Source organism: Oncorhynchus mykiss, chromosome 28 (genome assembly GCF_013265735.2).
Source record: "Oncorhynchus mykiss isolate Arlee chromosome 28, USDA_OmykA_1.1, whole genome shotgun sequence".
NCBI classification, from domain to species: Eukaryota; Metazoa; Chordata; class Actinopteri; order Salmoniformes; family Salmonidae; genus Oncorhynchus; species Oncorhynchus mykiss.
In genome coordinates this window covers 36,178,766-36,202,406 of record NC_048592.1, presented here as the reverse complement: position 1 = coordinate 36,202,406, position 23,641 = coordinate 36,178,766, and the positions used below count along the sequence as shown (strand labels likewise).

General features: G+C 44.6%; 2 protein-coding genes across 13 annotated transcripts in view; one reads left to right on the top strand and one right to left on the bottom strand.

Annotated features, from left to right (window-relative positions):
* Window positions 1-9,638, top strand: part of fastk (Fas-activated serine/threonine kinase) — a 25,906-nt gene extending 16,268 nt beyond the window's left edge. The window contains exons 9-12 of one of the 2 annotated variants that reach the window (XM_036966173.1): window positions 798-1,422; window positions 1,713-1,827; window positions 2,218-2,338; window positions 9,605-9,638. In XM_036966173.1, coding sequence (XP_036822068.1) covers window positions 798-1,422; window positions 1,713-1,827; window positions 2,218-2,304 — 827 coding nt within the window. In that variant the 3' untranslated portion in view covers window positions 2,305-2,338; window positions 9,605-9,638. Of the gene's footprint in view, window positions 1-797; window positions 1,423-1,712; window positions 1,828-2,217; window positions 4,610-9,604 lie in introns of those variants that run through there. The other variant, XM_021590066.2, reaches the window with a different exon arrangement.
* ubtfl (upstream binding transcription factor, like) lies at window positions 4,969-23,641 on the bottom strand. 11 transcript variants are annotated; one of them, XM_036966176.1, is made up of 20 exons: window positions 23,296-23,641; window positions 19,938-20,044; window positions 19,336-19,517; window positions 19,030-19,113; window positions 18,754-18,909; window positions 18,243-18,307; window positions 17,911-18,031; window positions 17,640-17,750; window positions 17,021-17,142; window positions 16,531-16,672; window positions 16,246-16,287; window positions 15,990-16,127; window positions 15,282-15,443; window positions 14,821-14,949; window positions 13,424-13,509; window positions 12,250-12,439; window positions 11,989-12,036; window positions 9,959-10,155; window positions 5,764-5,850; window positions 4,969-5,560 (listed from the first exon to the last, which is right to left on the bottom strand). In XM_036966176.1, the coding sequence occupies exons 2-20, from the start codon at window positions 19,996-19,998 to the stop codon at window positions 5,425-5,427; spliced, it is 2,259 nt and encodes a 752-aa protein (XP_036822071.1). In that variant the 5' UTR covers window positions 19,999-20,044; window positions 23,296-23,641; the 3' UTR covers window positions 4,969-5,424. The 11 variants fall into 11 exon arrangements, with proteins under 11 accessions (XP_036822071.1, XP_036822074.1, XP_036822072.1 ...); XM_036966179.1 differs by having other exon boundaries at window positions 23,301-23,641; XM_036966177.1 differs by lacking the exon at window positions 23,296-23,641 and adding an exon at window positions 23,054-23,253.

Genomic DNA, 23,641 nt, shown 5'->3' with positions numbered 1-23,641 from the left:
GCTGCAATAAAGCACAATGCGCAATGTGTCCAATGGCTTCAATAGAGTAGTAGCTACATTCATATAGACGATATCGCCATAGTCAATAACCAGAATTAATGTTGTCTGAAGGATTTAGATTTCTTCTCTTCTTTTAATTTTTTTTTACATTTTTTTTAACAAAGATTTACTGGATGTTGACGAAACTTACATCATGATTGAGGAAGTACATCTATTTCTCAATTGCCTGACAAGCTGCCAACCAGCAACAGTGTTTTTCTAGCCTTGGCCCAGGCCTGATTTCTCATAAGATCTGACAGTTCTATAGAGAACCAAGGATTAGTTATTTTTTTGTGTTTTTTTACTCTTAAGTTGTTTTTAAAGGGAGTGTGTTTGTCTGCCATAGAGATTATGAAAAATAGATTTGAACTGTTCTAGAGCTAATTCTGGGCAGGCATACAGATGATGGAGAGAAAAAAAAAGCTTGTGGGTATTTTTTTATTTTACTTCTCTTCATAATTATACGATTACTGTCAAATGGATCTCCCGAGTGGCGCAGCCGTCTAAAACACTGCATCTCAGTGCTTGAGGTGTCACTACAGGCACCCTGATTCAAATACAGGCTGTATCACAACCGGACGTGATTGGGAGTCCCATAGGGGACGCCGTACAATAGGCTCACCGTCGTCTGGGTTTGGCTAGTGGCCGGTCATTGTAAATAAGCATTTGTTTCCTAACAGACTTGCCTAGTTAAATAAAGGTTAAATAAATGTAAATGTTGCAACCCTAAACCTCTGTATATTCACAATCCTTTGTAGACTTCCTGCTGTGGATTGACAGCTCTGGCCAGGTTCTCCCTATCCAGGCAGGGGCCTCCCTAGGTGTTTCCCACAAAGCCCCAGAGGGATCCGTGGCTGTGACGGCCCTCGCCTCAGACTTTCAAAAGTTATCCCCCTTCGCCCCACTAGAGGAAGGGGGGGACCAGCGACCCGTCGGAGGGGACGAGTCGGTGACCCTCCTGCCACACCACATGCAGCGCGGGGAAAACCCTGCCTTGGCCCAGAGGGCCGGCCCTAACGGCGGGGGCCCACTTGACTACAACACTTACTACACGCCTGCTGACTACTACTCCAGCCTGGCCAAGGAGCACTCTCTGGAGAGCCAGGACAGCTCCACGCTCAGCAGCCCTCCCTCTGACAGCCTAGCCCAGCCAATGGCCTCCGGGGTAGGGGGATCCACCACAGCTGCCCCGGTTTCTCTTTTCCAGTTCTCTATTGGGAAGATCCTGGAGGACGAGGGAGGGGTGCAGGTGGGGCCAGGTAATCATGGGCCCGACTGCGAGCTCCCTGTCTTCTATGAGGGGTTGGCCGGGGACGTGGGGCTGCACCCGGCCGATCGAACCGACACCGAGAGGGCAGTGGGGGACCAGCGACAAGTTAAGAGGTCAGTGTTGATGGGATTTGAAAGTTCTATAGAGAACCAAGGATTTGTAGTTAGTCATTTTTATACATACAACTACGAAGCACTTGATTATGCTTCTTTGGTGGAGCAATGCTAGCTAGCAAATAACTTTCAGAAAGATGGTTTTGCTAGGAAAATCGTGACTCGTCTTCATGGCAGACACCGGTATTTGTCTACCATCTTTCGTCACTTGTGTGATCGCGGCATTAGTAATTTATTTCAAAATTAGAGAAATAACTATTTAATTGCGAAATACAATTTTCTTCTGTCAGAGTGGTCATGTCGGTGAATGACAAGTGGCACTACTGTCACAACTCCGAGGTGCTGGTGGGCTCCCGAGCCATGAGGGACCGTCATCTGTTGCTCCTGGGATATGTCATTCTGCAGGTGAGCCTTTACAATCATACAACCACAAGAGGTTGGCGGCACCTTTAATTGGGCAGGACGGACTTGTGGTAATGGCTGGAGCGGGATCATTGGAATGGTATCCAATACATCAAACACATGGTTTGATGCCATTCCATTCGCTCCGTTCCAGACATTATTATGAGCCGTCCTCCCCTCAGCAGCCTCCATTGCTAACAACTCTCATTTCAACCATCTTACAACCACATTTCAGTCTTCCCTTAAACTCCATTACAATCATCCATTTAAGCGGTAATTGGCACCAGGGACAACTAACGGTGCACTGTGCCAAAATAAGGTAGTACGTACCACTGTTTAGTTTAACTCATCTCTCTCTGGGTTTTCTCTATCCTCTTGTTTCCTCTTCCACAGCTGCCCTATCACGAGCTGGAGAAGCTGAATGGCATAGAGGAGGTGAAGCAGTACCTCCACAAAAAGCTCCTGGAGGTCCCCTTATGACAACAAAAGACTTGAGTGTGTGTGTGTGTGTGTGCGCCATTGCGACAGGACAGGGGGTTGTTGGTGGGATTGGGAAAAGGGGGTGGTTTGGGGTAGAGAACAAACCCTGGTCAAAGTCTAAAACAAGAGTTTTTTTTGTTGTTGTTGCAATTTTGCTCTTGCATTCATCAAAATGGCGCCACGCTATTTGCAACGAGCCATATACCCAGTTGATGACATGTCTAGTATCATGTTGCCATGCTTGGTATCTTGTTATTGTCACTTCACAACCGTTCTTGACCATCTTGCCTACGGACTGTTCTTAGTGTATCACAGTAGCATGACAAAACAGTTGGGTTTTTCTTTTCTATAGTTGTAGTTTTAATCATGGCTTTGTGTGGGGGAATAAGATGTTTATTATAATTATTATAGAGTCATACAGAGATGACAATGTTCTGGTGTTTGGGGAGGGGAGAGGGGGGGTAATTTTCTATTGTTTAACTCCAGTTGTAACGCATGACTGTTCATACAGGACAAACAAACGGGGCTTTCTTCATAGTGTTTTCTAATACTGGTGCACCGTATGTAGACTAATGGACTGTAGGATGTTAATGAGGGATGAACATTTTATAAATCTAGTTTAATGTGTTTATATATTTTTGAATGCTGGAACGGCTTTTCCTGTGTCCAGAACAAAGCAACGCGTAGTGGAAGTCCAACATCAACTTAGTCTCCCTCTTTGTTTTGTCTTTGGCACTTCACTTCTGACATTTTAATGAATGACTGTATTCAGAGAGGAGTTTGATTCCTCAAGTGAGTTTCCACCAACTGCATTGACAATGAAACAGGTTTTCCAGGAGGGAATTGCTAGATACCCAGGCCCTCATTTATCTCACTCAATACTGGTGTACGTGGAGATAAATAGTTGCCCATGCAAATCCTACAAACTGTCACATGCATCTTATACATATAAATGTTTTCATTGATAAACGAGAGCCATACTATATTTGTCCTTGTGAACGAGCTTTGCAACCCCGCTTGGAAAATGCCCTCATTCACGGTAACAAAAACTGTATGATTTGGAGATGTAGGAACTGGGCCGTGATAGTTCCTGAAAGAGAAACGCAATGGCAAGTTGCATCACATTTCTGTAGAGATGTAGACCAAATGTGTTCATCTCTTGCAGTGACTTTTTCAAACGCCGTGGCCGTGCACTATGCAACATTGTCTATTTTGAGTCATTTTAAAAAAAGTCAATGTTTCAGCCCCACACTTTTATGCAGAAGATGAATTGTTGTTCAGTGTTTTATATCTTCTGCCTCGGTGGCTCTGAGATTTAATAGGCTAAGATGTTGTGCTCCTACTGCACAGCATTACTGTAGCCTACCCATACTGTCAAATATTTTAAATAGGCTACCGGTCTATTTACTTTTGAACACATGGTATCCTCATTAGGTATGCAGCAGGAATGAACCAGTTCAGTCAGAAAAGGAGAGCTGTAGGCCTAATATAACAAAAGTAAAATAAACATATTAGGCTACATATGCTTCTCTGAGATCTCCTTACTAAATGCATCTGTGTTTTGTTTTAATATTACCATTATAATTATTGTGCCTCAAAACCATCTCCATTTTTCCCCCATAAGAACAATGTGTGCAATACAGTTGATCAACCACCAGACGTACACATGGCCTGAGCTGTACTTGGGAGATACTCAACACCTTCCCGCAAATTCAAATGTATTTAAAAAATAAAAAGATATCTTTAAGGGGGAGAAAGTGGCGCATGCGTACATTTGATAAGTGAGGCCCCAGGTTCGTTTAAATGAGAGAATTTGATTGGAAGGTCTGGGTATTGCTATGAAAACATTCTGTTTGTCCTATCAGTGGTATTTGAAATCGTACCCTGACCTAATTTCCGTTTGAATGAGGTGATTTGTGTCACACAGTGAAACATTTCACAATACCACACAAATATGACTCCCATCAGCTTTGTACATGAATGACCCCAAACACTTGAACTGTGTCAGGTAAAGCAGAAATGGCTTATGTGATGTTAATCCACCCCAGTATTACTGGGAACGTTGTCCTTTGTTCTGTTTATGGAGCCTTCCAGATAGAGACCAGGGTAACTGAGTCACCTGTGTGTAATATATGAATGAATGCATTATCATTTGTAAGGATCCATAGGTTGTATACATGTATTATGCACAGGTGGTTGAGTTAGTATTTATTTATTGGTACAGAGGATGTGTGTGTGTTTGGGGAAAGAAGGATGGGAAAAGATTTTATTGAAATGTATGGAAAAATATTAAAAGAATGAAAAAGCAACGTCTGTTGGGAAATATTTATGTAAGTATAATTCACAGACAACAAAATGATCTGTATCAAGTCTTGAAATGGAAAGCTGTTGTGGCTTTACCTGCAATAGAGACCTCAAATCTTACGCAGACATTCTTCAGAAAGAGATACTTGTCTAAATAGTTGTTCAACTTTAAGCAAAATACATACAGGTATTGGTGAATTGATCACAGCCAAGGTCAGTGGGAGAAGAAGGAAAAAAAATGGCTGTATTCTGAGTGGATCATCCCCTCATAAAAATATGAAATAGGCGGCCATTTTGTTTGCTGAGCATACCTCTTACATTAATAAATTATATCCAGTACAAAAGAAATCACACAGAATACAAGAGGAAAAAAGTGCATTTTATTGGAGGGTTTGACCAGATGTTTCAATGGAGGGAAAGCAGCAACGGTCCTCCCTCTGCACGGACTGTCAGAGACTCATGGACAAAAAACGGCAAACTCCTCAATATACCCCTCCAAGTCAGACTTGTTCAAAAAAAAAAACCTCAAATCGGCTAAAAGTTTAAAATGTCTTTCTCAAAGTTTAAAAAATAATGAAAATGTTCGTAATAACACCTAATATATATATAAAGGCAAAAATAATAATAATATTGAACACGTAACAAAGCTCTGTAAATGAGAACTTGTCCCGTTTTGAGTAAAAGTTCTCCAGGTCAACAACTGGAGGTGGAGCAAAACTCCTCCGTTTATTTAGTCTCTCATTTCTCCTTGCGAGAAAGAGGTGGGAGGAGCCAACGTGCAAGCGTTTTGATGACGCCACCATGACTGCTCCTGACTCATGAGGAAGCGTGTCCCGCACAGACCCTCCTCTTTTGGGGGGGGAGGATGGGGGGGTGGGGGCTAGTCTGTGTCTGAGTCACTGCTGTCCTCTGAGGAAGAGCTGCTGGAGCCCTCAGATTGGTCGTCGTCATTCTAGAGGACAGAGACAGGACAACAGCTGGATCAAATACTTCTGCAGCTTTTGATGTGGTTTGCCCAGTACAATGGAACTGATCAGATGTACGGAGGTAAATTAAGCAGACCTCAAATACTTTTGAATATTTTTAGCTTTAATGTATTTGACCCAAGTCTACACTAAAGCATAGTGCGGATGACCCCTGGCTTGGAAAACTCACATCTTCGCTGTCGGAGCTGCCGGATGATTCGTCGTCGGAGTCTGACGAGTCCGTCTTGTCATCGTCATCTGAGTCGGACGTATCCTGCTGTAGAGCACAGGGTCACGCCTCTACTGCAGACTCACCCGTTTACAGAACGTTGTGCGTTCGGAAAGTATTCAGACCCCTTCCCTACATTGTTACAGCCTTATTCTAATATATATATATTTTTTAAATCCCCTCAATTTACACTCAATACCCAATGATGACAAAGCGAAAACAGGAATTTAGAAATGTTGGCAAATGTATTAAATAAAATATTAAAAAAACATACCTTATTTACATAAGTATTCAGTCGCTTTGCTATGAGACTTGAAATTGAGCTCAGGTGCATCCTGTTTCCATTCATCATCCTTGAGATGTTTCTACAACTTGATTGGAGTCCACCTGTGGTCAATTCAATTGATTAAACATGATTTGGAAAGGCACACCTGTCTACAGTTGACAGTGCATCTCAGAGCAAAACCAAGCCATGAGGTCGAAGGAATTGTCCATAGAGCTCCGAGACAGGATTGTGTCGAGTCACAGATGTAGTGAAGGGTACCGAAATTGTTTTGCAGAATAGAAGGTCCCTAAGAACGACCATCATTATTAAAAGGAATAAGTCAGGAACCACCAAGACTCTTCCTAAAGCTGGCCTCCAAACTGAGCAATCGTGGGAGAAGGGCCTTGGTCAGGGAGGGGAACCTGATGATCACGCTGACAGAGCTCTAGAGTTTCTCTGTGGAGAAGGGAGACCCTTTCAGAATGACCATCTCTGCAGCACTCCGCCAATCAGGCCTCCTCAGTAAAAGGCACATGTCAGCCCACTTGGAGTTTGCCAAAAGACACCTAAAGACTATCAGACAATGAGGAACAAGATTCAACATTTTGGCCTGAATGCAAGCATCACGTCTGGAGTAAACTTGGCACCATCCCTACGGTAAAGCATGGTGGTGGCAGTATCATGCTGTGGGGATGTTTTTCAGCGGCATGGACTGGGAGACAGGATCGAGGGAAAGATGGGATACAGAGGGATCCTTGATGAAAACCTGCTCCCGAGCACTCAGGACCTCTGGGGCAAAGATTCACCTTCCAACAGGACAACCCTAAGCACACAGTCAAGACAACGCAGGAGTGGCTGAATGTCCTTGAGTGGCCCAGCCAGAGTCAGGACTTGAACCCGATCAAACATCTCTGGAGAGACCTGAAAATAGCTGAGCAACAACGCTCCCCATTCAACCTGACAGAGCTTGAGAGGATCTGCAGAGAAGAATGGGAGAAACTCCCCAAATACAGGTGTGCCAAGCTTGTAGCGTCATACCCAAGAAGACTCGCTGCGTCAACAAAGTACTGACTAAAGGGTCTGAATACTTATGTAAAATGTCATATTTCCAGGGTGGTTAAAAACTTGCTTTGTCATAACTGTGTAGACTGAGAGGAAAAAAAACTATTGAATCCATTTTAGAATATGGCTGTAAAGTAACAAAATGTGGATAAAGTCAAGGGGCCTGAATATGTTCTGAATGCCCTGTATAACCAGAGGTTGGAACCGACATTTTCCAAATCGTTTTGTTCTGAACGAGAACCATTCCGTTCCACTCTTCCAACCAGCAAAATAAGGCTCTGAACCCGTTCGGAATTGGAAAATGTGAATATACATTTACAGTACCAGTCAAAGTTTCCTTTATGTTGACTATTTTCTACATTGTAAAATAATAGTGAAGACATCAAAACTATGAAATAACACATATGGAATCATATAGTAACCAAAACAAAAAAAAAAGTGTTAAATAAATCAAAATATATTTGAGATTCTTCGAAGTAGCCACCCTTTGCCTTTGACAGCTTTGCACACGCTTGGTATTCTCTCAACCAGCTTCATGAGAGGGTCACCATATTACAACAAGAACATTCCATATTATGGTCAAATTGCTGCAAATAAACCACCACTAAAGGACACCAATAAGAAGAAGAGACTCCCTTGGGCCAAGAAACACGATCAATGAACAGACCGGTGGAAAATCTGTCAATTTTAGATTCTTGGTTCCAACTGCTGTGTCTTTGTGAGACGCAGAGTAGGTGAACAGATGATCCCAGCATGTGTGGTTCCCACGTGAAGCATTGAGGAGGTGAACAGATGATCCCAACATGTGTGGTTCCCACGTGAAGCATTGAAGAGGTTAACAGATGATCCCAGCATGTGTGGTTCCCACGTGAGGCATGGAGGTGGTGGTGTGTTGGTGCCACTGTCTGATTTATTTAGAATTCAAGGCACACTTAACCAGCATGGCTACCGCAGCGATACGCCATCCCATCTCGTTTGTGCTTAGTGGGACTATCATTTGTTTTTCAACAGGATAATGACCCAACAGACCTCCAGGCTTTGTAAGGGCTATTTGACTGAGAAGGACAGTGATGGAGTGCTGCATCCGATGACCTGGCCTCAACCCAATAAAGATGGTTTGGCCCGCAGAGTGAAGGAAAAGCAGCCAACAAGTGCTTAGCATATGTGGGAAGTCCTTCAAGACTGTTGGAAAAGCATTCCAGGTGAAGGTGGTTGAGAGAATGCCAAGAGTGTGCAAAGCTGTCGTCAAGGCAAAGGGTGGCTACTTTGAAGAGTCTCAAGTATATTTGGATTTGTTTAACACTTTTGGTTACGACATGATTCCATAGTTGATGTCTTCACTATTATTTTACAATGTAGAAAATAGTAAAAAATAAGAAAACCCCTGGAATGAGTAGGTGTCCAAACTTTTGACTGGTACTTTATGTATAGATAAATATGACATTTAATTACTTCACCAATCAGTGCGGACAGAGCTGCTTGCTGCGGAGCGGGTAAGTTATTTAAAAAAAATCGGTATAGGAAAGTTGGGAGACAGCATGGTTTAATCACAATGAAAGACAAACACATTGTGCTGCCTTAAAGCGCTGGGCATCTTGTTATGACGTGCGTTATCCGAATTAGGCCCACAGTATTATAGGAGGAGTGGCTTCTATGGAGGAACTTTGAATGTCTTTGAACTTCCAAGTTGGTTTAACGTTGGACCAGAGCAAACATTAGCTAACTAACAAGCTTGTGTGTGTGTGCAGAGCAGCACTAGAATTAAAAGCATCTTACTTTTTTTTGTAGTGAATAAATCCAATGTGAAATGTGATAACTATAGTATCCCTAACTGGCATTGAAAAAGTCAATCCATTCTTCTCCTGGAACGTCAACTAACGTTATTAACTGGTTCCCATGCTTTTAAAATAACAGTTTTGTTCCCGGAACAGGATAGATTACTTCCAGTTCTGTTCCTCAAATAATTTCGTTATTTTCCTTGAACCGGTTCCAACCCTTGTTTACAACAGCACATGGAATACACAATTATAGGACACACACAGGACAACCACCCAGACATAACAGGTTAAAACAAACATAAGCACGTTAGACATAAAAATCACAAAAATGTAACACAGCGCCCACACCCATGCCACCACTTCAAAATCAGAGTGCATTAGTGTGTGTGTGTCTGGATTGAGTGCGTGCCTGTCTGTGTGTATCTGGATTGAGTGCGTGCCTGCCTGTGTGTATCTGGATTGAGTGCGTGCCTGCCTGTGTGTATCTGGATTGAGTGCGTGCCTGCCTGTGTGTATCTGGATTGAGTGCGTGCCTGCGTGTGTGTGTATCTGGATTGAGTGCGTGCCTGCCTGTGTGTGTATCTGGGTTGAGTGCGTGCCTGCCTGTGTGTATCTGGATTGAGTGCGTGCCTGCCTGTGTGTATCTGGATTGAGTGCGTGCCTGCCTGTGTGTATCTGGATTGAGTGCGTGCCTGCCTGTGTGTGTGTGTGTGTGTGTGTGTGTGTATCTGGATTGAGTGCGTGCCTGCCTGTGTGTGTGTGTGTGTGTATCTGGATTGAGTGCGTGCCTGTGTGTGTGTGTGTGTGTATCTGGATTGAGTGCGTGCCTGTGTGTGTGTGTGTATCTGGATTGAGTGCGTGCCTGTGTATCTGGTTTGAGTGCGTGCCTGTGTATCTGGATTGAGTGCGTGCCTGTATCTGGATTGAGTGCGTGCCTGTGTGTGTATCTGGATTGAGTGCGTGCCTGTCTGTGTGTGTATCTGGATTGAGTGCCTGCCTGTGTGTGTCTGGATTGAGTGCCTGCCTGTGTGTGTTTGGATTGAGTGCCTGCCTGTGTGTGTCTCCGTCTGTTTGCGGGAAGCAGTCCGACGAGAACGGCACGGTTACCTTGGCCCGGTACGCCATGGCCCGCTTGCCCCCCCCGACCCCTGCTGCTGCGGCTCTGGCACCTACCGCCTTCCCCTTCACTGCAGTCACGCGAACCTTGGCCCCCGGGCCCCCCCGCGCCTTGGTGGTGCTCCGCCGTTTCTGCATGAAAGGGGGGGGTGAGGTGGAGAGAATGAGGGAGGGATAATGGGGCAGGGGGATGGAAAGATGGCGCTATAAGACCAGCACACAAGCTCAAAGCATTGATGATTAGTAGCTAGATGTTAATAGGATGACGTTCTGTTTCCATGTAAATGCAGCAAAAAAAGAAACATCCCCTTTTCAGGATTTGAAGAAATCCAAATAACTTCACGTATCTTCATTGTAAAGGGTTTAAACACTGTTTCCCATGCTTGTTCAATGAACCATAAACAATTAATGAACATGCACCTGTGGAACGGTCGTTAAGACACTAACATCTTACAGACGGTACGCAATTAAGGTCACAGTTATGAAAACTTAGGACACTAAAGAGGCCTTTCTACTGACTCTGAAAAACACCAAAGGAAAGATGCCCAGGGTCCCTGTTCATCTGCGTGAATGTGCATTATGCATGCTGCAAAGAGGCATGAGGACTGCAGATGTGGCCAGGGCAAGAAATTACAATGTCCGTACTGTGAGACCCCTAAGACAGCTACAGGGAGACAGGACGGAGAGCTGATCGTCCTCGCAGTGGCAGACCACGTGTAGCAACACCTGCACAGGATCGGTACATTCGAGCGGGACAGGTACAGGATGGCAACAACAACTGCCCGAGTTACACCAGGAACGCACAATCCCTCCATCAGTGCTCAGACTGTCCACAATAGGCTGAGAGAGGCTGGACTGAGGGCTTGTAGAACTGTTGTAAGGCAGGTCCTCACCAGACATCACCGGCAACAACGTCACCTATGGACACAAACCCACCGTCGCTGGACCAGACAGGACTGGAAAAAAGTGCTCTTCACTGAGTCGCGGTTTTGTCTCACCAGGGGTGATGGTCAGATTTGCGTTTATCGTCGAAAGAATGAGTGTTACACCGAGGCCTGTACTCTGGAGCAGGATCGATTTGGAGGTGGAGGGTCCGTCATGTTCTGGGGAGGTGCGTCATCGAACTGAGCTTGTCATTGCAGGCAATCTCAACGCTGTGTGTTACAGGGAAGACATCCTCCTCTCTCATGTGGTACCCTTCCTGCAGGCTCATTCTGACATGACCCTCCAGCATGACAATGCCACCAGCCATACTGCTCGTTCTGTGCGTCATTTCCTGCAAGACAGGAATGTCAGTGTTCTGCCATGGCCAGAGAAGAACCCGGATCTCAATCCCATTGAGCACGTCTGGGACCTGTTGGATCAGAGAGTGAGGGCTAGGGGCCATTCCCCCCAGAAATGTCCAAGAACTTTAAGGTGCCTTGGTGGAAGAGTGGAGTAACATCTCACAGCAAGAACTGGCAAATCTGGTGCAGTCCACGAGGAGGAGATGCACTTCAGTACTTAATGCAGCTGGTCCTACTTTTGATTTTGACCCCCCTCCCCTTTGTTCAGAGACACATTATTCCATTTCAGTTAGTCACACGTCCGTGGAATTTGTTCAGTTTATGTCTCAGTTGTTGAATCTTGTTAAGTTTGCTGAAAATAAAACGCAGTTGACAGTGAGAGGACGTTTCTTTTTTTGCTGAGTTTATATGCAGTTATGCTGGATGCCAGCTTGTGAATACAGAGTCATATCAGGCTACAAAGTCCATTTAAAATTTACTAAATGTATCAGGTTATAAGAACTCCCAGCTACAGAGAAAAAGAGTACCTATAGCCATGGAATATGAATGTAGAATAACCATATTGCATTAGAGTGAAGAGTTATAGCAGGAGTGTTTAGGGCATTGTATATGAAGTGCTGCGTTGAGGAATTGGTGTCAAGAACACAACAAAATGCTTATTTGACAGCGTGAAACTCACCGTGGTAGAGAACTCTTTATAAACCGCTCGCTCCTGGGGAGAGAGAGACTGAAGGGGACGACAGAAAGAAAGGAATGAGAAATGACAAGACTGATTTCTCCCAAAAAGGTGCTGTCGCTAACATTGTATTTAACAATTTTTTTTAAAGAATACAATGCATAGGTTCCGAGTACATGCCTTGTGTACCAATGTCTCCTCCTGTGACGACCTTGGGGGTCCACATTTCAGAAATAAATTATTTTTTTTACCTATGACCCTTACCTTGACCCAGGCCTCCAGCTCGGCCTTGTACTCAATCTGCAGTTCCTCCACCAGCTTCTTGTACTTGTCCTTGTGACTCTGGCTGAGCTTGTGCCAGCGCTTGCCGATCTCCACCATCCGCTCCTTCAGGCTGAAGTGGTTCAGCTCGCCGTTGGTCAGCAACTCCTGGGAGAACATCTGGTAGCCACTCCTGCACACACACACACAGGTTTAATTATACCCACATAGCAGTCAATATAAACTGCAAGCCATGAGCAAACTAATGGCATAGGCCCATCTCAATGAAATGTATACATTCATACTAACAGGTAGCAACACAAACGGTAGTAGTAAATAGCCTAGGATCTTTCTAGGCTTGACGTGTCCGATTAAGGTGGTAAACAATGAGCAAAGGAAAGCAGAGGACATTTAGGGGGGGTTGGAAAGCAGAGGACATTTAGGGGGGTGGAAAGCAGAGGACATTTAGGGGGGTGGGAAAGCAGAGGACATTTAGGGGGGTGGGAAAGCAGAGGACATTTAGGGGGGTGGGAAAGCAGAGGACATTTAGGGGGGCTGGAAAGCAGAGGACATTTAGGGGGCTGGAAAGCAGAGGACATTTAGGGGACTGGAAAGCAGAGGACATTTAGGGGGCTGGAAAGCGGGGGGTGGAAAGCAGAGGACATTTAGGGGGGTGGGAAAGCAGAGGACATTTAGGGGGGTGGGAAAGCAGAGGACATTTAGGGGGGTGGGAAAGCAGAGGACATTTAGGGGGGTGGAAAGCAGAGGACATTTAGGGGGATGGAAAGCAGAGGACATTTAGGGGGCTGGAAAGCAGAGGACATTTAGGGGGCTGGAAAGCAGAGGACATTTAGGGGGCTGGAAAGCAGAGGACATTTAGGGGGCTGGAAAGCAGAGGACATTTAGGGGGCTGGAAAGCAGAGGACATTTAGGGGGCTGGAAAGCAGAGGACATTTAGGGGGCTGGAAAGCAGAGGACATTTAGGGGGCTGGAAAGCAGAGGACATTTAGGGAGGGCTGGAAAGCAGAGGACATTTAGGGAGGGCTGGAAAGCAGAGGACATTTAGGGGGGGGGGCGGGGGGGGCAGAGACATAGAAAAATGGGCTCAAAGACACCATATGACAAAAATACACCAGTAACATCAATAACACTGCAGGGTCAGTGTGTAGTTACTCACACTGGTGGCTTCCTGGGCTCCCCTTCAAACTTGGGTTTCCTCTGGCCTGCTCCTGCCTGGGCTGTTCTCATCTCCAACAATTCCCTCTGCAGGACAAGTACAGTTCACCACACACACACAACAACGCATCAGACCTGGGTGTACTGTACATGTCAAATACTTTCAAAGGATTACACTTTAAAAGGGCAACAAATCAAGTATTTGGAAGTACTTGCCATTATTTAACCCATGTCAAAAAAATATGGCTCATGAAAATTACACCCATCAAAACACAGGGACTGTTGATTGGATCCTCATTATATACACACACACATCACATATTCCAACACCGAACAAACACACACTACATGACCGAAAGTATGTGGACACCTGCTCAAACATCTCATTCCAAAATCACGGGCATTAATATGGAGTTGGTCCCCCTTTGCTGCTATAATAGCCTCCACTCTTCTGGGAAGGCTTTCCACTAGATGTTGGAACATTTCTGTGGGGACTTGCTTCCATTCAGCCACAAGAGCATTAGTGAGGTCAGGCGATTAGGCCTGGCACGCAGTCGGATTTCCAATTCATCCCAAAGGTGTTCGATGGGGTTGAGGTCAGGGCTCTGTGCAGGCCACGCCGATCTCGACAAACCATTTCTGTATTGACCTCGTTTGTGCACAGGGGCACTGTCATGCTGAAACAGGAAAGGGCCTTCCCCAAACTGTTGCCAAAAAAGTTGGATGCACAGAATCATCTAGAATGTCATTGTATACTGTAGCTTTACGATTTCTCTTCACTGGAACTAAGGGGCCTAGCCCGAACCATGAAAAACAGCCCCAGACCATTATTCCTCCTTCACCAAACTTTACAGTTGGCACTATGCATTGGGGCAGGTAGCATTATCCTGGCATCCGCCAAATCCAGATTAGTCCGTAGGACTATGGTGAAGCCGGATTCATCACTCCAGAGAACACGTTTCCACTGCTCCAGAGTCCAATGGCAGCGAGCTTTACACCACTCCAGCCGACTCTTTGCATTGCACATGGTGATCTTAGGCTTGTGTGCGTGCAGCTGCTTCGCCATGGAAACCCATTTCATGAAGCTCCCAATGAACAGTTCTTGTGCCGACATTGCTTCCAGAGGCAGTTTGGAACTCAGTAGTGAGTGTTGCAAACAAGGACAGACGATTTTTACGTGGAGGGATGGGGAAGGGGGGTGGCTTGGGGGAGGAGGGGAGGGGAAGGAGAGGGGACTTGGAGGAGGGTAGGGCCAGGAAGGAATGGGGAGGAGGTGGCTTGGAGGAGGGTGGGAGAAACAGGAATGGGGAGGAGCAGAAGTTGGGGAGGGCGACCAACATTTTGACATTTCTTCAGCACAACTGGAGAAGACAGCGGTCAAAACGTCTGGTCACTGACCACGGGCCGGTACTGAACCTCGTATCGCTTCTGGTCTTCAGCCGCCTTCTTGATCCAAGGGATCTTCTCCTTCTTCTCCATGGCCTTCCAGGCTGACTCCATGGCACTCTGGGTCTTCTTACGGTCACTCTGTAACCAGAAGACATGGAACACAGAAGTTGTTTTTTTTCACTTTAGGACTGTAAGGATTAAAAGCGCATTCCTAGATGCTGTACAGCATGGGACTTCAACTGGTGGTCTGCGCGCCACAACTGGCCCACGAGCTAATTTTATTTGACCCGCCACAGTATACAGTGTTTGTAAAAGAATATATGATTTTGTTGAGTTGTTGGAAAACAACTACTTCAATCTAAAATGTGAAACAATAAAACCAGATAGAGAACTATAAAAATGAATATAGATATAAGGATGAATATAGGGATATTAATTAAGATAAAATCCTAATAGTCCCTCTTTCTCACCCTGTACTTGGCCAGGTAGTCTCCTACGACGCCTTGTTGCCACATCTCCTCGGCAGTCTTGGGTGTCTCAGGGAGTTTGGTCCTCTTCTTGCCGTCGCGCTTCTCTTTCGTCGTCAGGCCGGAGTGTACCCAGTGCCCCTGCTCAGCTTCGCGACAGCGCTCCTGAAGGAATCCCATACAGAGACAGACCTGGTGTCAATGCAGGTAGCATATACATTGTGTACCTAGTATACCTTTAAATGGAAAATCTTAACAGGTAACATAGTTCAAACATCTACTACACCCACAATAGCATCTGCTAAATGTGACCAATAAAATTTGATTTGATGTTGACCCAACATATGAAATAGTTAGTAAACCTTCCCAGTGACTGACCAGGTGCCAAACTTTCACTGTAGCAAGACATAGGTTACAGCTTCACTGTAATCTAACAGAAAGCCATTGCCCACCTTCACTGTAACCTAACAGAAAGCCATAGCCCACCTTCACTGTAACCTAACAGAAAGCCATAGCCCACCTTCAGTGTAACCTAACAGAAAGCCATAGCCCACCTTCACTGTAACCTAACAGAAAGCCATAGCCCACCTTCACTGTAACCTAACAGAAAGCCATAGCCCGACTTCACTGTAACCTAACAGAAAGCCATAGCCCACCTTCACTGTAACCTAACAGAAAGCCCACCTTGTGGCTGAAAAGGTGGTGACATACCTGTTGTAGTTTTGTGAGACCCACCTTGGCGGACGGGGACTTGGATCTGTGAGGGCTGCCAACACCCCCCATGCCCAGCCGCGAGCCCCCCAGCTTCTCCTCCGTCATCACCCGGTCCCTCTCCTCCTCCGGGAGGCTCTGAAGAAAGAGAACCGACATGTAGCCTGCCAGACTTCCACTACTAAAACTCAGGTCAGCCAAGAATGTGTAGTGTGATATGTACTACAGTACTATGGGTATATTCAGTTCTACTTACCTCGAGAAACCTCTGTAGGTCAATTTCGTACTGCTTCTTTTTCTGTAGTGGGACACACAGGGGTGAAAGAGCATTGATACGACTGGTGAATGACAAGAATACAAAACTTTCATCATGGCTCACCAAACCCTTTCAAACCTTCACATTACATATTGAAACCTATAGAGGCCAAAATAATTAAAGTATCTATTAAGAATGCCGTGCTGGGCCGGTCTACGACATAAAGACAAAATACTGGTGATTCATTGCAATTTCCCCCCTTGAACGGAACTGAACAAGACTGACCTGCTCACAGCGTTTCTGAAACATGTCCTTCTCCTTCTGCGTCATCACCTTCCACTGCTTACTGCACAGCACCATACGCTCCGTACTGGGAACATCCTTCATGTTCACCATCAGCTCGGCACAGTATAGGGAGTAACCGTTCCTGAAGACCCGAAAAGCCAAGAACCTAGTTCAGCGCTATAGAATTCGACGACAAAGGTCTTTAAACTCAACAGATGTTTTCACTGAGAAACCAAGAGCTACTGTTTGCATAAGGATCTCCAATCCATAAATCTCTGGGGGGAAAAATACCTGAGGGTAAAAATCCCTTTGGTCTTTTCAGAACTGTCAAGAGGCTGTGCCAGAGTCTGGTATCGCTGCTGATACTAGATCACATCCTGACCATGGGGGTGTGAGGCCCACCTCAGTCCCTTCCCCATTCTGCTACCCCCCTCTCCACTGATATTATTTTATTGAAAGAACATTGTGCGACTCCGATCAAGCAACTTACGGCGGTGGTTTGGTTGGTCTGCCGTCGAACTTGTCCTTGAGCTGCCGCTCGGCTTTGGTGAGGACGGACTTGACGTGCTCTTCAGCGTCTGGATGGGCCTCTTGGTAGACTCTCATACAACCCTGGAGAGAGAACCATGGATTCAAACTTTTCGGGTGACAAAAAAAAAATTGAGACAATTTCTCATCAAGCCTTTAATTTTTATTTTTTTATTTTAAGTCACTGAAATTGTCATTGATTGTGCTATATTTCCACAAAAAGGGGATGAAATACTAATTATTTAGAATGTGCTTGCAAGGCTGCGTTTACACAGGCAGACCAATTCTGATCTACTGATCTGATCTACTGATCTAAATACCAATAATTGGTATTTTGACCAATCACATCAGATCTTTTTCAGAGCTGATCTGATTGAACAAAAGACCAATTCATGAAACATGTAAACACAGCCTTACTCTCTAGGCAGTGTATATCACATAGAAAATGGCAAATTTGCTCGTTTCTTCTACCAGGAATAAAGAATAGTAGAGGATTACCAAGTTGTGTCTTGAGGCGCTATCCTTTTGAAAATGTACGAATCCTCTGAACTCCGGCACCCCTTCACACCAAACCCTCTTACCGCATAGTCTTTCTGCAGCTCCAGGGCCTTGCTGATCCACTTAAGTCTCTTCTTGTCTGACAGCTGGGACCACTGTCTCCTCAGAGCTTCCTTCAGCTCCTTCTGGCTCACCTGGTAACCCCAGAGAAAGGAATGGCATTCATCATTCACCACTAAGAATTCCAAAAGGGACATTTTATTTTTAGGGTAAATTCAAGGAAGCACAACACTTGACAGTATCATTTCGTGAAATCCCGGACTTAGTTGGGCGGGTTGCACTGCACACACTCACATCAGGGTGGAGCTTCATGTAGGTCTTCTTCTCATGGTTGTACCACAGCTGCTGGGGTGTCTTGGGCTTCTCAGGGAGGTCCGACTTCTTTCTCTCCTCTATCAACTCCGGGTAGTCCTCTCTGGGGAACAAGAGCAAAGACGTTAAGGCAGCTGTATATGGGTGGTATACCCTTTCAACCAACAGATAGAGGAAAGTGATCACTTGGTTTCTTTTCAAGGAAAATGCATCAGTTTTGGAAAGTGTTGCTTATTATTCAGCAGGAAGGTTCAGAGGAAGCTAATTTGGCCACTGACGGCTGGCTTCAACGACACAAAAAAAACGCCACTCACTTGAATCGGGCCATATTCTTCTCAAAGGACTCCTTCTCTCGCTGAAACTCTGTGATGTACTTTTGCTGTTGGGGAACAGAGAATAACCCTCACTCAATTAGTTATTAACTGAAAAACTAACAGAGTTACTCCCATGTGATACATCCAGGCCGTATCGCATCCAGGCCGTGATTGGGAGTCCCATAGGGCGGCGCACAATTGGCTCAGCGTCATCCGGGTTTGGCTGGAGTAGGCCGTCATCGTACATAAGAATTTGTTCTTAACTGACTTACCTAGTTAAATAAAGGTTCAATTCTTCTTCTTTTTTTTAATGGAAGAAGAGAGGCTGGATAGAAAGCTATCAATTCAGAGGCAAGAAAAGTAAGTAATTGGTTCAGGTAGTTGTCCAGCCACAAACCACTCTGTTTTTTTTTATACAGTTATGTTATGTACAGATTTGGGATCTGCCTTTGAATTAAATAAAGATGATCCCGAAGCCATAATGAAACGGCATGGTAGACTTGACCATCACCTTTTTCTTGTCTGGGAGTTCCTTGTATTTCTTGGACAGAATCTTGGTGAGGTCAAGGTTGCTCATCTCCGGGTGGATCTTGGCATACTTGGCTCGCTTCTCCATGAAGAACCGGAAATACGGTGTAAGGGGTTTCTTTGGGAAGTCTGGATGTGTCTGAAAGGGTGGAAAACAGAACAATGGTCATTTGTATGGTAGAAGATGTGAGATTTGAAAAGTATAACCTTAGCATTTTGTGACATTTCATGGGTACAAAGTAAAACCTGATTTGCTTACCTTCAATTTCTTGCCTTTGTAAGGGTTCTTCACAAACTCAATGGCATCAACTATGAGCTCGGTCATAGTCCTAAACTTCCGCACCTGAACACATAGTATCAAATGGATTAAGGTGTAACCTGAAATTGTTGTAAACATTTGTTTCATGGTGCCGTGTTTCATTTTGCAACAGTAAGATTTTTCCAGTAGAAAAAGACGCTAGACATTGCTTTCTGTAATTTGTGACACTTCCCTCCACATTAAAAACAGAAAATAGATTTTTCTGCTGTTGTGATTGGCTAAAATTGTGACTTGTAATTGGCTAACCTCGGTGGACACCTTCGCCCACTTCTGTTTGCACATGTCACCGGTGAAGCCTCCGAAGCAGACCTTCTCCCAGTCAAAGTGGGACTCTGTGGTTTTGTATTTCATGGCATCACCATCAGGCAACAGGCTCCGAATTCTCTCCAAAAGAGTGAGGCAGTCCTCCTTACTCCAAGCATCCACAACTGGAGCATAGACAATCACACAACCGCACACACATCCATCAAGCAACATCAAAGAGCAGGTGTGTTTTGTTTTGTCTTGCCTTTTTTTATTAGACACAATAAACCTCAAGCTGACCCCAGAATAGATAAACAACTGTCAGACAAATCTAAGTAAAATGTCAACAAATAAAAAATAAAATAAAAACACTAATCTTTCAATAGTCAACCAAAATTTAACACATCACTTATCCTGACTGTGAGAGACCCTACGCTACCACTATACAACTTTAAAGGCAAGAATACACCAAGAAAATCATACATTTACATCCAATTGGGACACACATGATGGAAGGATCCACAAAACTACAGAACTAGAATTAGAAGAAATACTACATATTGTGGTTGATGAAGGGAAGGGGTGGTTTTGGTTATGTACCCTACCTGGTTCTGTTTTTATCTGGATGGTCTGTGACGCAGAGGACACACTGCTGCTGCCGTTCATGGTGCAGCGTCTGTGGGCAGCTCAACTGACCCGGCTTCTACAGATTCTGGAGAACCACAAATTATTCAAATATTTAGGGTCCTGTCTGTAACAACTTTAGAAGAAAAAAAAAACTCCTATTATAAACAAATTAACTATGGCTAAAAGTGGAAATAGCAAGGAGAAAATTGTCTGAGCTACAGCCTATGCTAAAAACTCACCAATTCCAATATAGGCGTAAAGATATGCATCTACACGAGAATGTATCTACAGTTCAAGAACTGACTCATGACGTTCCATCCAGGTGTTCTAATGTAATTTTATGGTTCCATCCACGACTAAATTAGTTGATATGGGGAAGTTGCGCGACTTGACAATTATTCAGCTGACAAAGCACCTTTATGCTCAAGGTCAAACGTCTTTACTACAAGTAGAGTAACCAATAGGAAATGCACAAATACGTTTTCAAAAGCTACACTTTTAACACAAAATAGCGACACGTGTATTTCTGATACAGGAAAAGTCGGTCATGCGGATGCTCCGCCCAAGTCTACCCATCCTTTCCCATATGAGGGTACATCGTGTTCTTCTGGAAAGAGTGGCACACAATACGATTTACCGAGAGGATCGATCAATTTATTGTTTCATCGTGTTGTTTTTCAACTACAGCCGAATGGATACATCATATTAATTCGTTTGGAGATCGATAACGTTCGGAACGTTATCAAAGCGCTCAGCTGACCTTTCACTGTGGTGGATAGCTTACCGAAGTGATGGCGCGGTGAGAGCAAACTGAAGTTTTTGCTTGTCAACTGAGTAATTGATAAAATGCTACAGCTTAAAATAAGCGTTGAAATACCGTAGAACAGAGTATCTTTTAAAAATTGAGTTAGTGCTGAGCCCAGCAATCCAAACACGGGCGTTTCCAAATTCGAAGCCTCGGTCTCGACTCCGGACGTGAGACGCAAGTGCTGTGTGCCTGCCAACCTCCTCGCCTGTCACCCGGTAGACAGGAGCGCGTCAAAGGCGCTTATAATAGCCTAGGCCTGTAGGCTAATATAGTACAAATGAGCGCAATATGCAACCGTTCTTTATTCATTTTTGCGGTATGTTCTGAAAATGTATAATGCAGAATTTGAGAAACGCACGGTCCCTGTACCAAGTGAGACGCAAAGGGGCAGTCATCTCGGGTGCGCACAGTTCCGCGGCCGCCGTTGGTCTTTTCAGCTTCTTTTCACCAGGCCTATACCCCTGAACTGCATAGCCTAGATAGGCTAACTAACCGCGACTGTGTCGGTCGGTCGATAGATATTGCACCAGGCAACTTAAAACCCTACGTATAGTTTCAAGGCATAGCCCAATGATTAAGTTACACGATAAACCTGAAAACAAAATGTTTGATTTAGGTCTGAGTGCATATTTGTGATAGTGTCAACAATGGGGACCGCTCGGCCGTAAAACGTCACCAGGTGCCGGTCAAAACACCACTCCTGCCGCTGAACCCTCTGACAGTTGTGCCTTATCCAAATAGTCTTAGCCTAGGCTACATAAATACATCCACAACTGTCTCAAACAACAAATGTAGCCTACGTACGTTTTAAATTAAGATATTTTCCCACATGGGGTGATACGAAATCCCTTAAATAGCCTAGGCTAGATAATAGGCCTAAATTTATAGGATGAAGGGAGCGTTCTAGACAAGGGAATAGAATGCTTTAACATTCCGTGGCGGAGGGCTGAATCGAACTGCCAGAAAGTGCGCGCCTACCCCCGCCCGCTTCCCCCAAGCTGTGGCGCAGCTGTGCACCCGACCGAGGCGTCGCTTTCTCGGTGTAGTGTCATCGTGGCCCGCTCACAAGGTCAAACTTCGGGAAAACATATACTGCAAACTTAAAGAATAGGCCTAAACGTTACATTGCATTAAAAAAAGATTGTCGCATCCATCTATACATCTACCGATAACAATCCTGTGAATATTTCACAGCCTAAAACTATGAAAACATAAAATGCTACGCTCAGAGCGCTACGCTGCATTCACATATTTCGAGGGGCCGTGGCATTACTATTTTAAATGTCTTTCTATTTTAAATCAAGGCTACAGCCTTTTAAGTTTGCTTTGGGAACACCGACCGTTCTTTGCTTGCTACCCCAGTAATGGCGCCCTTATTCGGGCAGGAGTCAAAACGCAGCTTCCGCTGGCATGAAAACTTGCTACCAAACCAATTTCTATATTTTACACTAAGTACATTGACAAGAGAACCACTGTAGACTCAATGCCCTATTAGCAGACTGGATGTACATAGTGCATTTTGTAGCATAGTCTAAATCGTCAATTTGTGAAAAGTCGCCTTTTTAAATGTTATAATTTGGAGACTGCATTTAACTGTCAATGTGGTCCTCTAACTACCAAAGCAGTAAGTGAAAAGTTCAGAAATGCTTATAAAGCTAGAACTTGCTGAAAAACAGATACGCGAGCGAACGCATCTGCTTGCTTTCGCCCCAAAGCTCTCACTGCAGAGCCGCCATGAATGTTATTAAGACTCGGGGAGACACGACTTAAAAATCGCTTTTAACGCCATCAAAACACAACTTTTCACTCACCTTTCGTGGCAGTTAGAAACCAGCGTTGTTACTACAAATCAAGGTATTCGTGTTTAATTATTTTAGGGCTGTTTTAAGTGTCGTTTTTTCAGCCGTAAACCCCGGGGAGTCAGGTCGGAACGGATCCGACAAAAGGAGCGTCTTGTTCGGTATGAAACTCCGCCCAGCGCCGCAGGGGGAGGAACTCCCAAGTAAAAACATGCGAGAAAGAAGGAGACAAAGGCGGAGGCTCAAGCTAAAAACATACGGCAGTATTTCATAAGAAATAGCTTGATCGTGATGCTGTAATTTATCTTTAATGAGCGCATTTAGTTTACACATTTTATCAATTTAAAATAATTTAGATATTTGTAGACAATTCATGAGTCTTTCATTCTTATAGAGATTAAATAATATACTTAATTCTAGCTAGACATTTATCCGCCACCCCCTTAATTTTAGCAGTGTCCATGAAGTGCTAAACCGATTAGCCTACCCTATCCACAGGTTTCCAGGAATTACAGGGCCTCAGAAAACGAACTACAGTGGGATTTGAGAGATCCAGGGATGGACAATAACTACAGTTTCATCCCAAGGCTCGGAATCGAAAGGCATGAGGAAATAAATTAAACGTTCAAGTAGTGTAGCACTACCAAGCAATGTGTCCTGCAAATATCTCAACTCTGTGTTTGCTAATGCCTATCCATAATCTGAAATGACAACAGGCCGCGGACATACTTTACTTTTTTCCTCAGTCTCCCTTTCATGTGGGCTAACACAGCCGCACATTTCACTGCTGTGGAATTAAGTGAAACTGGCCAATAGACGGGGAAAGGAGGAGACGGCCCTTCACTGCAATCCCTCATCTATTTGAGACTGGAATGTAATAATAAGGCCGCGTTCACGTCCTGTTGGAAACTCGGGACTTCCGAGTTCAAATTAAAGTCAGTTATTAGCGCAGAGCTTCCAATTGGTCGGTTCTGATACTTCCCAAGTGGGAAACGCAGGTACCTGTATCGTATTTATACAACGAGTATGCAATTCAGACATTTCCGAGTTTCCGACATAATATGAACGCGGCACA

Excerpts from the sequence above, each read along its gene's own strand:
- ubtfl (XM_036966176.1), bottom strand. The coding sequence starts at position 19,998 with ATGAACGGCAGCAGCAGTGTGTCCTCTGCGTCACAGACCATCCAGATA. Across the intron at positions 19,518-19,937 it reads CCAGATAAAAACAGAACCAG|TTGTGGATGCTTGGAGTAAG; the intron begins GTAGGGTACATA and ends TCTATGCTCCAG. Across the intron at positions 17,143-17,639 it reads AGCTGCAGAAAGACTATGCG|GGTTGTATGAGAGTCTACCA; the intron begins GTAAGAGGGTTT and ends TTCTCTCTCCAG.